Source organism: Gopherus evgoodei, chromosome 17, assembly GCF_007399415.2.
Source record: "Gopherus evgoodei ecotype Sinaloan lineage chromosome 17, rGopEvg1_v1.p, whole genome shotgun sequence".
NCBI classification, from domain to species: Eukaryota; Metazoa; Chordata; order Testudines; family Testudinidae; genus Gopherus; species Gopherus evgoodei.
Window position 1 is genome coordinate 7,180,232 of NC_044338.1, and position 17,441 is coordinate 7,197,672.

Consider the following 17,441-nt stretch of genomic DNA (forward strand, 5'->3'; position numbering starts at 1 on the left):
ATCCCTTAATTGACTAATGCAGGGTTTCTTGTACCTTCCTCTGAAACAGCTGGTACTCATCAGTGTTGGAGATGGGTCACTGGACTGGATGGGTCACTGGACTGATGCAGTATGGAAATTTCAATGTTTCTAATTATTACCCAGTTTGTCCATGAAGTCCAGAGTGTCATCCCATTCCTCATAAAACCCCTAACTTTCAGCTAAGAGGTTGTTTTCCAAATCTCTCCTAGTTGCATCGTCCGTCCCCCACCCCAAAAGCAGAACGTAGTTCTCCATCCTGGGTAAGGGGCAGAAAGTTTAGCTCTGTGAGGAAGTACATCAGGGCTGAGGGATGGAGTCTTCAACCCAACTGATTGGTCTGACTCCAAGTAAAGCCATGAGCTCTAATCCAGGTCATGGATAAGAGTATCTGATATGATCTGATCCTTCTCCTCCCCATCCTATGCAGGATTTTAGCCCAGTGGATCTGTGTAATGCACATTGTCATAGGCCATATCCCTTGCTCACCCCAAAACCTCCTTTCCAAGGGGGGAGGTGATGAGTCTTGCTGGGATGATTTTCCCATGTGTGGTCTCTGCTACTGTCCTGCCATTTGCTTATTGGGCCAGATGCTTTTGGACACACCCTGGGACTTGTCCCTTCATCTTTAACACAATGACAGTAATGGGAGTTTTATTCTGATCAGCCTTTAAATATATGAAGGAAGTGTCTCAATAAAACAAATCCCGTTAAAACAAGCCTAAAACCCAGTCTGAGCCTGCCAGAGGGAATCCATGGAGTGTGATCACAATTTGCCTAACCTAGGGAGCAGGTCTTCCTTGGCAGCTTGAAAACTCTCTGTGCACATCACAAACCCACTAGTCTCACTAGTTAGCTCCTGATGCCTTTTTTGTTTATACACAGTATGGAACATAAAAGTATCCAGCACAAGTCAGTGAAGTGCATAGGGTGTGTTTAACTTTGATACTGAATAGCCTGCTGCTGACTAAGGCAGGAAGGGAAGAGTATATATTTTTCCTTTGCAAACAGCCCAGTTCTGAAAATCTATTGCTCTGGTCAAATCATGTTTGCAGGCATTAAATTATGACTATGCCCCTGGCTGAAAATCTGCTAGAAGTATTTGCAATATGTGTCTCATAGGGATAGTGTCCGAGGTCTAGAAAGTTGAAATACACTTTCGAGGAGCAGTAGAGTGATCAGGTGGACAGCACATGGTACTAGAAGCCAGGAAATCGAGGTTCTAGTTTCTGCTCTTCTGCTGCCCTGCTGTATGACCTTGGGCAAGTCACTTTCTCCCCCTCTGCTTCTGTTTCCCTTCTGAGTTTTGCCTGCCTCATCTATTTAGATTGTAAGCTCTTCAGGACAGGGCCTATCATGCTATGTTTTTGTACAGCACCTAGCACACTGGGGGCCTAATCTCAGCTGATGCATCAAAGCACTGTTGTAATAGTAATATTAATAATAGCCAATGCAAAAATGAAAACAACTTCCCTTGTTACATTTTTAATGACGTTTTCCCCATGTCTGTTTTTGTTTTTGAAATGTTGTTGATTGTTAAAAGCTGAGCAGTTTTACTGTTAAATTTTCGTAAGTAACCTTTTGTCTCGGTTAATATTGGTTCTGTCTTTCCAGTGTCTAAAAGCTGAAGATATGGCCAATGCTGTCATATATGTACTAAGTGCTCCACCTCATGTACAGGTAAGTTGCAACTCATGTGAAATAACATCTCTGTTGTAACAACAATGAGGAGTACTTGTGGCACCTTAGAAACTAACAAATTTGTTTGGGCATAAGCTTTCGTGGGGTAGAACCCACTTCATCAGATGCATGAAGTGAAAAATACAGGAGCAGGTATAAATACATGAAAGGATGGGAGTTGCTTTACCAAGTGTGAGGTCAGTCTAATGAGATAAATCAATTAACAGCAGGATACCAAGGGAGGAAAAATAACTTTTGAAGTGGTAAGAGAGTGGAGCATTACAGACAGTTGACAAGAAGCTGTGAGTAATAGTAGGGAGAAATTAGTATTGGGGAAATTAAGTTTAGGTTTTGTAATGCCCCAACCACTCCCAGTCTTTATTCAGGCCTAAACTGGTGATATCCAGTTTGCAAATTAATTCCAGTTCTGCAGCTTCACATTTAAGTCTGTTTTTGAAATTTTTTTGTTGAAGAATTGCCACTTTTAGGTCTGTTTATTGAGTGACTAGAGAGATTGAAGTGTTCTTCTGGTTTTTGAATGTTATGATTCCTGATGTCAGACTTGTGTCCATTTATTCTTTTGCGTAGAGACTGTCTGGTTTGGCCAATGTACATGGCAGAGGGGCATTGCTGGCACATGATGGCATATATCACATTGGTAGATGTGCAGGTGAATGAGCCGTGGATGGTGTGGCTGATGTGGTTAGGCCCTATGATGGTGTGCCTTGAATAGATATGTGGACAGAGCTGGCACCAGGGTTTGTAGCAGGGTTTGGTTCCTGGGTTGGTAGTTTTGTTGTGTGGTGTGTAGTTGCTGGTGAGTGTTTGTTTCAGGTTGAGGGGTTGTCTGCAGGCGAGGACTGGCCTTTCTCCCAAAGTCTGTGAGAGTGAGAGACTGTCCTTCAGGATAGGTTGTAGATCCTTGATGGTGCGCTGGAGAGGTTTTAGCTGCAGGCTGTAGGTGATGGCTAGTGGCTTTCTGTTATTGTCTTTGTTGGGCCTGTCTTGTAGAAGGTGACTTCTCAGTACCCTTCTGGCTCTGTCAGTCTGTTTCTTCACTTCACCAGGTACTGCAGTTTTAAGAATGCTTGATAAAGATTCTGTAGGTGTTTGCCTCTTGTCTGAGGGATCAGAGAAAATGCGGTTGTATCTTAGAACTTGGCTGTATTTTAGAGCTTGGATTGTGTGATGTTGTCTGGATGAAAGCTGGAGGCATGTAGGTAAGTATAGCAGTCAGTAGGTTTCTGGTGTAGGGTAGTGTTTGTGACCATCGCTTATTAGCACTATAGTGTCTAGGAAGCGGACCTCTTGTGTGAACTGGTGAAGGCTGAGGTTGATGGCAGGATGGAATTTCTCAAGGGCCTCCTTCCCATGGGTCCAGATGATGAAGATGTCAACAATGTAGTGCAAGTAGAGTAGAGGCGTAAGGGAACGAGAGCTGAGGAAACGTTGTTCTAAGTCAGCCATAAAAATGTTGGCATACTGAGGGGCCATGCAGGTACCCATAGCATTCCCGCTGACTTTAAGGTATAAATTGTCCCCAAATCTGAAATAATTGTGGGTGAGGACAAAGTCACAAAGTTCAGCCACTAGGTTTGTCGTGATGGTTTGTTGTGTGTAACTGAAAGAGTAAAGGGGAATTTTGCACACCTGACATCTGTTCGTCAGCATTGTAGTCTCCATATCAGCTGTGTGCTCAGGAGCACATGGCCTAGGGATTAACACTGATCATTTTAGTTACACGTACCTTATGGCAACGTCAAAACTGCAAGGATCCAACAGCTAAAGCCTGCATGTCTACAAGATAACTTTTCTCTGGGGATAGGAACTTTTTATCTGGGACTCCTAGAACCTAGATAAAATGGAAGGAACATGGATCTCTCTTGCCCATTCTGAACTGAGTCTTCGGATGTCCTGCTGACATTCTTGGGTCTAGATCAGATTCTACCAGTCACCAATTTAGGGCCCAATCTTGCTAAGTGCCCAGGGTCACACAGGATGCGTGTGGCGGAGCAGGAATTGAATGCAGGTGTCCTACAGGACTAGCACTCTACCCACTGAACCATCCTTCCTCTCCCTCAGCTCTTTCCAAGGGGTACAGAGTACCTCACACAATGACGCCATATGGGTTGTTTACAGGTCTGATACATATGCTAAGTGCACCCGCTCCCCTCCAGTGGCTGGTCCACACAGAAGATAAGAGGCTATTACTGCTGCTCCTTTAGTCCCAGAAGCCTGTTCTTTTAGTGCTAAAAGCGCAGGTTCAGTTACCAGTGAGGACACCTGCAAGCTGCCAAATTCAGAGTCAAGTTTCAAATTTCCAATACCTCTGCACAGCTAAATCCAATAGTTCCTAGACACTTAAGAACTGATCCTCCGCTCGCTGCTCTCTTGCTTTTATGCCTCTATTAAATTTGCATTTGAGGTAGTTTTTACTTGGTAAATTCCCTTGGGTACTTTCAGTTGCTTTTAAAATCACAATGAATTTGTGGCTCAGACATGAAATAACTTTGGAGTCTCCCTCTGTGTTATACACAAACTCCACTCATTCCTCAGCTATATGGCCAGATTGTGGGTGCTGAGCACTTTAGGAAATCTGCCTGATATCTATTTTGCACTCACATTGTGCCTCTTGATCGAAGGTCCCAAAGGGGTTTTCAGGTCTTTTGTGCTTTCAGATGTATTTTTCACCCATTACATAATAAATAAACAAACAGTTTGCTTCTCTGCTGCGTTTCAGCTCTATGCTGGTGTGAAGTAACAAACTCCTGACAATCCAGGTTTGTAGAGACTCTGAAAAAAAATATTTGTGAAAAGGCTGAGTGGAGACCCATGTAAATATCAGGTCCATATCGTGAAAGCAAGAAAACATGTCAGATGACTTTGGACAGGATCTTTACATGGGGTCCTGCAAAGCCAGGGCATGAGACACATGGATATAAGAGCTGTCTTCCTGAATCATTACGTTGGCCCATTTAGTCCAGTGCCCTGCCTCTGACACTGGTCACTACTTGCTTCAGAGAAAGTTGCAAGAATCTGTGTAATAAGCAGTTATAACCAGGCCATGTGCAATATTCCTTCATGACTCATTAGGTAGAAGTTGGTTTATGCCCTGAAGCATGAAGATTTATAACCAATATCAGCTTACACTGTCTTCCTTCTCTTCTGTGTACTAAGATTAAAATCATTGTAATTCTGTTAGAAGAAAAAAATCATGGTTAAAAGAAAAAAACTGTTATTAAAAACAAACCAACAAAACCTAATGACTGGTGGCTGAATAACTCTGAAGGGATCTGTATCTTGTCATACGCATTGTGTTCATTTGCAGTTTGTCATTATTATGTTTCACACATGTTTAGTGTGTTTTTGTTTACCACACTGTGAACCTCTTAAAATGGGCTTCAGTGCTACTGTAAAATCATGTACTGGTCTTTTCCAGATTGGAGATATTCAGATGAGACCTACAGAGCAGATTTCATAGCAAATGAAGAGGAATGCAAGAAGCACCATGCATCAATCCTCCTTCACACCCTCCAGCAGTTTAGGGTTTCATCTGCTGGTTGACTAAATTTTAATTGGATTCCAAGGATCACATCTGAAGAATTAATTTTCATTCTCTCTCTCTCACACTCAGCTGGTGCTGAGCCAGTAAAAAAAAAAAAAAAAAATTCCTATTGGTCTTGGGTTTCTCTCCCCCTCACTATTACCGTAAATGTAATTTGAAAACACTGCAGGGAAACAAATCAGTGGAATACTGTATATTATTGGTTTGGGTTTTTAGTTTTGTTTGGATCTTGTTTGCAGATGCTCCAGACACACAGGTGAAGTGTCATGAGATATTTGCCAACTTCAAAGCATCACTTGGTTGCTGATTCCTTTCTGCTGATGCACATTCTTTGAACTGTTGCAATGAATTAAATGGCACATGACCTGTCACTTTCTTCTCTGTTTTTTAAGTATTATTGTCAGAGGTGTCCCAACGACTTCATTTGGCAGATGTGATTTCCACCTCCTCCCTGGTCAGCTGTGACATACTAATGCATTGGAAGGAGATTTCCTTTGTACTTAGAACAAAGGATTTGTCTTAATACTAGTCCTCTCTTCTAAAGTCAAAACAAGAGACGAGACATCCACTGTCCACCTTTTTCAATGTACTTAATGCTTCAGATTTTTGGTGTATATCGTGTATCAGTCAGATCTAATTTCTGTTTCTCTTACATCTATTCAAAGCTAATTTTGCTTGTCAGTAATGGTGCATGTGACTCCCCCCTTCCCATTGTATCCGACAGTGCCAGAAGAAGTGCAAAGAGTACTTCTTTCCCGTTTACATGAATTGTGCCTGACAGATATGAAGAAGTATCTCTGTGTGATTGACATTTCTCTCTCGGTAGGTAGCTAGATGGAGGATATGCACCTGAATTTCCACAGGTTAGGGAATGACTATCTAACGTATAAGTGGCATAGTTAAAGTGTGAGTGGGTTGTTTGGTCTTTTTAATAAAAGTAAAATAAAATTGTGTACAGTCTTCTTGTGATCATATATATCCTTTGTACCACCTCATAGTATTCTTGATGTTTTTGTATGTTTGATATTTGCATGTGTTGACACTTTTAGGAAATATTGACAGTCTTAGAAATGCTGTATGGTGCTCTTTAAATGCTGATTGCTGAAAGCTAGTGAGTTGGAAATGTTGAAACTGTGAAATGGTATATGATCAGATTCTTGGGGTGAGGGGGAGAGAGAGAGGGGTGAACCATACTGAAGCTGTCCAGAATGCTGACATCTAAACTGCAGGCATAAAGCCTCATTCTGCTCTCATAACCAGTTTTATGCTGATGTAATTCCACTGAGTTACACCTGATTTACACTGGTTTAGGACTGAGTAGAGTCAGGCCCATAACTGATTACACGTACAGTTGCAAAACTACTTTAGCAACCATGTTTAGACTCCATTAGAATGGTATAAAAGAGACATAGATGTGCACTCCAACCTGATACGCAATTGTGGAGCTGTTAATATGTGTTGCCTTAAGATTCTGATTTCACTTCTGCTGTGCTCCAAATTTCCTGTAGCATTTCCGGTGGTGAACCCGTTGTATTAGGTGGAGCAGGTGTGGTCAAGTGACCTGAGCACAGGACTGGGAGCCAGGGAACTTGATTCTGATCTCTTCACGTACACCAGTTTTACACCATCTATGGGTGTTACTCCGTGTTTATATCAGTGTAAGAGAGACCAGGATCAGGCCAAATACCTCCTGAATTCCAGCTCCCTCTTTAGCCTTGGGCAAGTCACTTAACCTCTCTGCCTCAGTTTCCCCATCTGTAAAATGGGGATGATAATACTTACCTACCTCACAGGGATGTTGTGAGGACTCATTATCTGTTTTGTAAAGCACTTTGAATGTGAAAAGCGCTATGTAAGTGCTAAGTATTGTTATTAAGTATTATTAACTACATCTTGTGATACACAGAATTACTTGTGCCAAAGGTTAGCAACAGTAAACAGATATGGCCTGAATAGGTGGTAATGCATACGTTAGTAATGCTGGCATAAAGAAAAAAAATACAACTTTTTTTCCTCTTTAAAAGCATGTTTTTTTTTCTTTCCATTCCTGGTTTCTCATCCCCTCTCTGCTGGGTAAGGCAAGTGCTGACTCAGCCATTTCTGGATTTGGCTTTTTAATTCATGGTAGGTTAAATTCATCACTGTGCAGAGAACTGTAACCAAGCAAATGCACCACTTAAGTCCCATTTAACTGATGTATTGGTCCTCTGCACAGGTGTGAATTTTACCCTGGGTGCTGAAGGTTTAGAAATTGGAAACCTGCTGGTGGGGGAAATCCTTAGGCCTCTGTCCAGCAAAGCACTTAACCACATGCTTGACATTGAAGTCAAAGGGAATACTCACATGCTTAAAGTTAAGCACATGCTTAAGTGCTTTGCTGAATCAGGGCCTAAATTGATAATTCTGCTTTGACTTCAGAGAGCATTACTGAAGGTATCTTCCTATGATTTAGTTGGTGTTGGTCCTGCTTTGAGCTCTCTTCCAGCCCTGATATTCTATGAAAAGGGCCGTTCCAGTTTGCTAGTGTTCCTTAAAATGTGAACTGGTGACCTCATGGTTTTAAAAGTCCCATTCAAATGTTTTTCTACATATGTAACTTTCTCGACTGATAAAATAATGTGTTGTCTTTCAAAGTATTTCGCTCCCAACTGTCTAGTATATTTTCCGTTCCAAATTTTTTAGGGAATTTTTTCCTGCTGCCAGTTAACTTTCTACCTTTGTCTGATTTCCTAAAACACATGCAGATCTTTAAGGGGCTTGAAAACAGATGGCTACTTCTGCTCTTCCGCCACTCATTTACACATACTTTGAACCATCTTTCCGGAATGATGTGGCATTGGCAACACTACTATGAAGAGGAGGGGTTGTTTTGAAACCCCCCAAACAGGAGGGTGAACTGTTTAATTTATCGATAGGTTTCTAATTGTGAACTGTAAAATAAAAAAGAGAAAAATACTATGGCTTTGTCCTACTTTTAAAATATATTAATATACAGTGTGACAGACCCAGGCCAGTGGGGTACAGGAGTCTGGTAGAGGGCAAATATACTGGTCACTGGGTGAGTAGTTTTCAGGGGCTGCACTAGAGTAATCAGGAACCTGCGAGAACCAATTAAGGCAGACAGGCTGATTAGAACACCTGCAGCCAATCAAGGCAGGCTAATCAGGGCACCTGGGTTTAAAAAGGAGCTCACTCCAGTCAGGTGAGGGGGAGCCAGAGGAGAGGAAGTGTGTGTGAGGAGCTGGGAGCAAGAGGCACAAGGAGCTGAGAGGGAGAGGGTGTGCTGCTGGAGGATTGAGGAGTACAAGCGTTATCAGACACCAGGAGGAAGATCCTGTGGTGAGGATAAAGAAGGTGTTTGGAGGAGACCATGGGGAAGTAGCCCAGGGAGGTGTAGCTGTCATGCAGCTGTTACAAGAGGCACTATAGACAGCTGTGATCCACAGGGCCCTGGGCTGGAACCTGGAATAGAGGGCGGGCTTGGGTTCCCCCCAAGCCTCCCAACTCCTGATCAGACATAGGAGAAGTTGACCCAGACTGTGGGGAAGATCACTGAGGTGAGCAAATCTGCCAATAAGCGCAGGACCCACCAAGGCAGAGGAGAAACTTTGTCACAACAGTTAAATTCTTGTGTAAAAAACCACTTAGGAAAGCAGAGTGATTTCAGGGTGGGGAACATAGCTTCCTTTGTTTTTGTACAGGGCCTAGCACATTGTTGGCACTCTGGAAACCAATAATAATTCTTGATATTATTGTAGCAGTGATGTGTTTTTATTAAAGATACAGATGTTCTTTCTGACAGTATCTGCCAATGCCTGTGTCCAAATATGGTGGAGGGAATATTCTCGGGTTACATGTCTAAGAATGGGTGACTCAGAAACTGGTATAAGAGCTGGTGGTGGTTTTGCTAGCCATTAAGTGATGCAGCAGGCAGGCGGAGTTGCAGGGGAGAGACTTTTATTGAACATACATAGAGACCAGTGTTTACACGCTGAGAGGCCACTGTTTTTCAGGTAGCACTGGGCCACCAACATACAATCCAGAGCCCCTGGTGTCACACCTACCTAGGTCCTTCCTGAAAGCTGTCCCTCTTCCTTCAGTCCCACTCTTCATCATACGGGGCAAAATGAACTATTTGTCTCAGTATTTTAAGGAAACACTTTCCAACAGAGTGCTTTAAAAATGATTGAGTCTGGGTCTGATCCCTTCCTTGTGTGAGTAATCCTTAATCAGGTGGGCCCCAAGCCTGCAGTCAGGCCCCATGGGTTGGCCTTGCACCTGTACAGAACCTTACTGACTTCAGCAGGGGTCCACCAGAGCACAAGTTGCTACCCAAATGAATCCCACTTCAGGGTCTGTGCTTATGGGGACTCTCACTAAAGCCAAGGTCTCAGATGAGTAAAGGTTGAATGAAGGTTGGGCCCTTACTTTCATGGCAACCATTTGTGTAATTGCTTTAAAACATACAGGGGATGATCCAGAACCCACTGAAGTCAATGTAAGGAGTCCCAATTACTCCAGTGCTCTTTCAATTGGCCTCATGGATGCTCATCTTTCAGAGGGAGATGTTTGCAAAAAGAGCGTTCTGTTATCTCGTGAATAACCAGTTTAGGTTGGATTCTGCTACTCGTCCTCACATTGACTAGAACCTTAATCTGCAAGTTCTTCCACTGATTTCAGTGGGACTGTCTGTGAGGTAAAGTACTAAATATCCGTGTGGCAGAATCTGACTCTGAATTGCATTTTTGAACTACTCAAGGAATGAGGTACCACCACCCTGGAAAACATAGACTTGCATCTGAAACTAGCACTGGTCTCTTTGTAGGAAATCTTTCGTTCGTTACTGGGGGGCAAACAATACAGAAGACTCTTTTTTTTTTCCCCAACATGGCTATTTATTTATGAATCACCTTCCAATTTACCCAAGTGCAAAGGCACATTTAACAGCCAGTGTTTGCTGCCATCACAATAGAATTGTTTGCAATGACAAACAGGTGGCTGGAAAAAAATTGTTAACTGAGTATTAACAAATGGTTGGGTGTCTTGTGAGCAGCCAGAAAGACCTTGTGAAATAGAAGGGCAGCGTTGCCAACTCTTGTGACTTTTTTTTTTAATCACACGTCTCCCATTATTTGCTATTTATCATGAAGCCCTAGCTCCAGGAGTCGTGATTATGTGAGAATCTCAGCATTTAGTAAGAAATAGTAAGTTGCTATCCATCCTCAGAGAAAACCTTGGAAAGGTAAGGTAAGTGCATCTGGAAGGTTCAAAAACCAAAAGGCAAATAAACAGAGTGCAGTGTTCCTTTACATTTTATGATTTTAAAGCCAATCTCATGATTTTGGGGGTCTGAAACATGTTTTTTTGAAAGTTTCAGGTCGACAGTACTAGAAAGGACTGAAAGAAACTTGACTGGTTCTATGAAATCCTTTGTTATTTAAAAGATTGTCCCAACATTAGAATACATGCTCTTAAGGCCTTGAACCTCCAGCTTTGCAGGAGCTGGGCTCAAGAGGATTACTTCCGTGAGCAAGTTGTGCAGGAAAAAACCCTAAAGGCCCAAAAGCTCCAACTGACATTTATTATGGACATGATCCTGCACCCACTGAAGTCAATGGGCCCAGTTCACCTTTGCCCTACACCCCGTTTAGTCTTTTACACAAGTGTAAAGTGGACCTAAAAATACTTCCAAATCAGAATGGCAGCATTTTGCACTGGTGTAAAAGTGCAGGGTAATAGTGAATTGGAGCCAATGGGAGCAGATTTGGCTGATTCAGTGCATCGTTTGGGCCATTCCTATTTGTAATCCTAATATTGCAAATATGTTGCAGCTCAGTTGTAAACACTTAGGGTAAAATCCTAGCCTCAGTAAAGTCAATTGTAGTTTTGCTGTTGATTTCAATGGGTCAGGATTTCACCTTTACAATTTATATTTCCAGCTGGTTAGACATTGTTTGGACAGATGCCACCGTCCAGTGCATTTTACAGCCTGCCTGACTGCACAATGCCTAGCAGAAGGGAGTCACAGATCACTCTAGAGTAACTGAAGTTCTAACAGTTTTTTTTTTTTAATATTTAAGGTGCTGCTTGGGCCTCAGAATGTACGTGTGCTTTGTGCCAGGCTGAGAGGCTCCTGAGTTCTCAGCATTTGTTTTTTGCTGTTGGGTTGTGTTGCTGGAAGTGAGGAGTTCAAGAACAGCACTGGAAACCAGTAACACATCAGAGGAGCCTTCTAAGGCCTCAGTCCCACAGAGGGACCCTTCTGCCCTCACAGAGTCCCACTGACTTCTCTGGGGTTCAAGGTGAACAGCAGAGACTGCCCATGTAGGTCTCACAGTGGCTCAGACCCCAGATAGATGGTGTGGGTCCAGGTGTGTGTGCACAGACAGATATCTAAGGCCAAATTCTGCCAACCTGTGGTGAGCCTCTGTGCAGCCATGAACACAGCCTCCATCTCAAGCCCTCTCTACAGGCCCCAGCCACAATCACCCTCTTATGTAAATAGGATATCTCCATTAATTTATTTATCTCCTAGAACTGGAAGGGACCTTGAAAGGTCATCAAGTCCAGCCCCCTGCCTTCACTAGCAGGACCAAGTACTGATTTTGCCCCAGATCCCTTGAGGCCCCCTCAAGGACTGAACTCACAACCCTGGGTTTAGCAGGCCAATGCTCAAACCACTGAGCTATGCCTCTCCCCCATCAGGAGCTGCTCAGAGCTGGCACCCACACAGGCTCAACTATAGGCAATGGAGTTACTCCAGAATTACGCCAGCGTACAGGAGAATCTAGCCTAGTTTGCCTGCATGCAGCGCAATGCGTCCCCCGCCCGGAGCTTCTCTGGGGGCTGATATGGCTTCACAGAGCCCCCTGGTTGTGTCTGTGCCAGCCACAATCTGACCTCAAAACCGTAATAAACCTGTTAGTTTAAAGGGATACAACTGAGAGCTAAATTTAGCCATCGGTCCCCTCCTTAATGTGTCTGTTTTCCTGGCTGTGCTGCCTCAGGCTGCCATGTACGCCTGACCCCTCCCTGTAAAGTTGTGGAGGGGGGAAACACAGCTGGATAAGGCAGCATTGTGTAGTATCTTCACATCGCCTATCCTGGAGACTCATCGGTGCTTTCTGGCAAAGACAGCAGCCTGCCCCCTTCTTTTATGTTGTGTGTAACCTTGCCCGTGAAATACAACATTGACTTTTACCAGGCCATGTACATTCCCAGTTGATAAAGGTCAATTGTCCGGCTAGCTTTGTTCTGCCCCGTTTCTTAAGTATTTACTCTTTTATTTTTTTTGACTGTGCTGATGCTAATTTTCCTGTCCCCGTTGTCAGCCCATTGATGACATAGCTTTCTGTTTGATTCCACTCAGCATTTGGATGCAGTTGTTGTCTACCATCCTGAGGGGGACCCTCTGTGAAGCAGTGTCTGGGTGGGCTGGTTTCACGTTCTGCTGCACGTTGCTGGTGTCTACTTCACTTTGCAGAGGACAATGGGATCTGGGGGACAGAGTTCGTGGGCTTACAAGCCGTGAGAGAGGATGAGTTCTCTGCTCTTCAGCCATGTAGAGACTAGGAAAAGAATCCATGTTTAAAATGTTAGCTAATATGTGTTTACATACTAGTGTAGACGGGGGTCTAACATCTTTAAAAAAAAAAAGGCATCAGTTGGTCTTGTTCAAGCCTTGGGATTTAACTTGTTTTCCAACATGACCTATATTCCTAGACTGCAGCCGCCTCCGCACTACTGCTGAACGCACCGCTCCTACCCTTGCATTTCCTCCTGTGCAGCGTGGGCTCCGCTCTGGCTCACAGGCCTGAGCCCTAGGCTCACTGCAGGTTCACTGGCGGAGTGGTGATCACAGCAGCTGCTGGGAAGCAGGAGAATGGGGATGGGCTCAGCACACACCTGTGCTGACCCCAGCCTGTAATGTGATAATTAAGTGGTTAAAAAAATACCGGTGAGTTTTCCGTTTAATGTCTTGACAATGAAAACCTGATAATTGGATAGCGGGTGCTTGAGCTCAGCGTTAATGAGCTCAGAGACACCATGATGCACCATGTCCTTCATTGTTGTTAGGAATAATCTCTTTAACCTAGTAACCCCTAGTGGTATTGGAAACAAACCACTGGTTACAAAAATGCTGCTGGTATATGACCCTTTCCTTGCTAGCTCTCTGGGTGTCCTGCTACTATACCTTTAAGGCTCCCGTGAAACCAAGGGAGGGTCAGCCCTTACATATTGCTGCCTGCTATTACATCCCGTTTCTTTTCCACTCAGACCTTTGGGGCTTAGCAATAGCTGGAGGATTTGCACAAAAGACCTGGTGCCTAGGTAGTGCGGTGGAGCTAAGGGACATGGAAACACGGAGGCAGATGGGCAATGGTTGGAGCAGGAGATTGGGAGTCAGCACCCCTGGGTTCCATTCTGACTATTGCTCCTGATGCACTGTGTGAGCTCAGCCAAAGCCCTTCTGTGCATAAGGATCCCCTGTTTGTAACCTGGGAATAATATTAATACCCGCTCTATGGTGCCCTGATTGTCTACAGGTTGGAACTGGGACCTTTGGTGTTGCTATGTCCTAATTTTTCTTTCTTTTTCTGGTGTGAGTTAAACCATGCAAACGGTTGTTGCTTTGCAGAGCAGTTCCCCTCGCAAAGCCTGTCCCTCTGCAAGATGAGTATTTAGCTCCATCCGCGGGGCAGACTGATGGATACCTCATGATACAAGGCCCAAATGTGGGATGCAGTGGGGAGAGAGATCCCCAAAACCAGCAGCTGCCCCTGCCTTAAAAAAAATAAAAATAGAAGGCTCTAAGAAATGGTTTGTATTGTCTGTGATGGAAGTACCCGATGTTAGGAATGTCAATTCTGGATTATGATGAAAGTGACAGGCTACAACATTGGATGGGACCGAGACAAATTTGAGTCTCAACTGAGGGTCATCCTGCCTAATGAGGGGCAGTTAAGAGGCAACCGGAAGGTACCAAGTTCAGACTGTCAAACCCAATCAGGGAGAAGACAATGTTCCATTAACTGTGGTCAGCAAAGCAGAAGCCCCAGTTTTAAAAAATGCTTTGAGTTTGGAAGGCAGACAAAAGACACTAATGGAATCCAGTATATGGAGCACATCCTACTCAGGCTAAAAGGGAAAAGCCTCCTCTGAAGGATCATGGTAAATTAGGAGCCCTAAAGAGCATTCTTAGGCGGATTAGGTGGTGATGATATTTATCAGGGCTAGTTACAAGCAAGGACATGTGGCAATAAATGCAAAGGTAATAAGGATTGCTCTATACCTCCTCCTTTGTGTTGGGGCTTGTTGGCACTCCAGTTGTGTCCAGTTGAGCACTGACAGGTTGTTCAGATCCACAACCTCTACCCAAATGCTACAGTGATAAATATGTTATAAATCAATGTACAGGAGCTAGACAGGTATAGCGCATGTGTCTGCACATTAAAATCAATGGCAACAGTATCATCTGTTTTAGTGGGCTCAGGATCAGGCCTGTAGACAGATCATATAGACAGGGCACTGTCAGGTTAAAAATCAGGTTTCAATGGACATTTTCTAGCTGTGTTACTAATGGCAGAGGGAGAGCTCCGTACCTGCTTTGACGTTGAGGAATGACTTGGGTGACTTGTTCTCTTCTGGGAAACAAATTAGATGATTTTTTTTTCCTCTTAATTAAATGGCATTTCTATTGCAGGGAGGAGACTGACGCTTCTGGAGCAAGGCCTAGATCTGTTTATAAACTCATGCAGTGGCGGATGGATACTACCCTGATGGGCACCTTATAAATGCAGTGGGTAATGTCTCATGAGACCTGTTGTTGCCGTTGCTTCATTATTACATTGGAGTGAATCAGGAGTAATCCACTGAAGCCAAGTGGGTTACACTAATATGAAACAAACAGCATAAAGACACCTAAAAGTCTGCAGAAAACAGATCTTGGCTGGTGGAAAATGCTGGCCCTGCCCAGCGGAGGAAGCTCATCGGGACATGGCCAAAGTGCATTGTACTACAACACAGTAATTCTTCTCTCTCACTTCCCAGGGTCTATTTATAAGGCTAGAAGGCTCATGAGACCAGAGGGCCAAACAGTGCTGAAAAATGGAAGAGCTCCTAAAGGATCCCAGTCTCGCTGACCTGCTCTGTCCCCCGCCAATGTCTCTTTGGATCTGATCTCCAGGTGCTCAGGCATGTGAGAGTAGAATCGTCCTCTGCACTTCTGAGTTTGATTTTATTTTTGAGGGTGCAAAGATTGTGTGTGTGTGTGTGTGTGTGTGTGTGTGTGTGAGAGAGAGAGAGAGAGAGAGATCTGCACAATAAATAAATAAAGCTGGAGACGAACATATGGGCCTGCTTGAAAATGCCATCTGCCAGCAGCAGCCTGCAACTGCTCTAAATACCAGAGGGTAGGAAAGGCAAGTTGCTGTTGAATCTTTCGATTTCCTAAATGAACACAGTTTTAATGAATAGGGCCTTAGGCCTTCTGATTTACACCTACACACACACAACTGCTCCCTACTGCCTGTGGTCTCCAATGCATGGCTGTAATTCAGCAATGGGTCTGAAATTAACTGTCTGCCTTAGCATCACAACACGGTGCTAGAGCCAGGTTAATGCACGCTCTATCGAAATGAAGTAATCGATAAGTTCCTGTATCTGTATATATCTTTTGTTTTTAAAGTGAGTTGCTAATGATGTAATGTCTTTTAATTGATCTGGGATAATAATAGTTTGTACTGTTACACTGTGCTTATCACATGGTGCAGGGCGGAATGGACAACTGGATTCACCTCTCCTGCGTAGCATGCTCGACTTTTATGGAGCTGGCTAAAGGAGGCAGATGTAACAAATACAGCCCACAAGGATGAGGCAGAAAAGCCCTAGAAATGGTTTAATTTGAAACACGCACACAGTGGAGACAAGCTAAAAGGGACAATGTTGGTGTTTTTAGGCTCAACCTTTGACTAAGCTGAAAGTAGTGAATGTGTTCCCCAGACGTGCACCCTTCTGATCAGGAATAGCCAACCCACCAAGGTTTGTGTTTGAAAAGGGCTAGCTTGTGGGGTCTAAATTAGCTGTTACCACTTTAGAAAGAGATCTTGGAGCCATTGTGCATAGAACTCTGAAAACATCCACTCAATGTACAGTGGCAGTCAAAAAAAACTAACAGAATGTTGGGAATCATTAAGAAAGAGATAGAGAATAAGACAGAAAATACCATATTACCTTTATATAAATCCATGGTATGCCCACATCTTGAATACTGCATGCAGCTGTGGTCGCCCCATCTCAAAAAAGATATATTGGAATTGAAAAAGGTTCAGAAAAGGGCAACAAAAATATTAGAGGTATGGAATGGCTTCCATATGGAAAAGAGATGACTAAAGGGGGGGATATGATAGAGGTCTATAAAATCATGAATGGTGTGTAGAAAGTAAATTAGGAAGTGTTATTTTACTCCTCATAACACAAGAACGAGGGGCCGCCAAATGAAATTAATAGGCAGCACATTTAAAACAAACGAAAGGAAGTATTTTTTTCACACAATGCACAGTCAACCTGTGGAACTCCTTGCCTGAGGATGTTGTGAAGGCCAAGACTATAACAGGGTTCAAAAAGAACTAGACAAGTCCATTGAGGATAGGTCCATCAATGGCTATTAGCCAGGATGGGTGGGGATGGTGGCCCTAGCCTCTGTTTGCCAGACGCTGGGAATGGGTGACAGGGGATGGTTCACTTGATGATTCCCTGCTCTGTTCATTCCCTCTGGGGCACCTGGCACTGGCCACTGTCAGAAGACAGGACACTGGGCTAGATGGACCTTTGGTCTGACCCAGAATGGCCAGTCTTATGAGCCCTAATGTGGTCATATAGGGCAGTGAGTTGGGAAGGAAAACCCCCGGAGCTATGTCGGGCGGGTCCCTGGATCCATGGCTCCAGAGTGCAGCCTCTCTACACAGCTGCAGCTTCCCTCCAAGTCAAGAGATGAGCAGGGAGTGAACAGAGTCAAGGCTTTGCTTTCCCAACCACTATGGTGGCTGACAGAGCTAGCTGGCTGCAGGGAGATGTGGGGAGGATGGATGCTGCACCCTTTTCAGAGCTGCAGTAAATTATTCCCCCTCGCCCCGAAGCAAACGGGATAGCAGGGAGAAGGGGTGACCTTGCATTCTGG

General features: G+C 44.0%; 1 protein-coding gene across 1 annotated transcript in view; it reads left to right on the plus strand.

Annotated features, from left to right (window-relative positions):
- DHRS11 (dehydrogenase/reductase 11) overlaps window positions 1-7,031 on the plus strand; it is a 78,258-nt gene extending 71,227 nt beyond the window's left edge. Inside the window, exons 6-7 of the mRNA XM_030536908.1 lie at window positions 1,633-1,698; window positions 5,138-7,031. Of these exons, the coding sequence (XP_030392768.1) occupies window positions 1,633-1,698; window positions 5,138-5,179 (108 nt within the window). The 3' untranslated portion in view covers window positions 5,180-7,031. The remainder of the gene's footprint in view (window positions 1-1,632; window positions 1,699-5,137) is intronic.
- The last annotated feature ends 10,410 nt before the right edge of the window (window positions 7,032-17,441 follow it).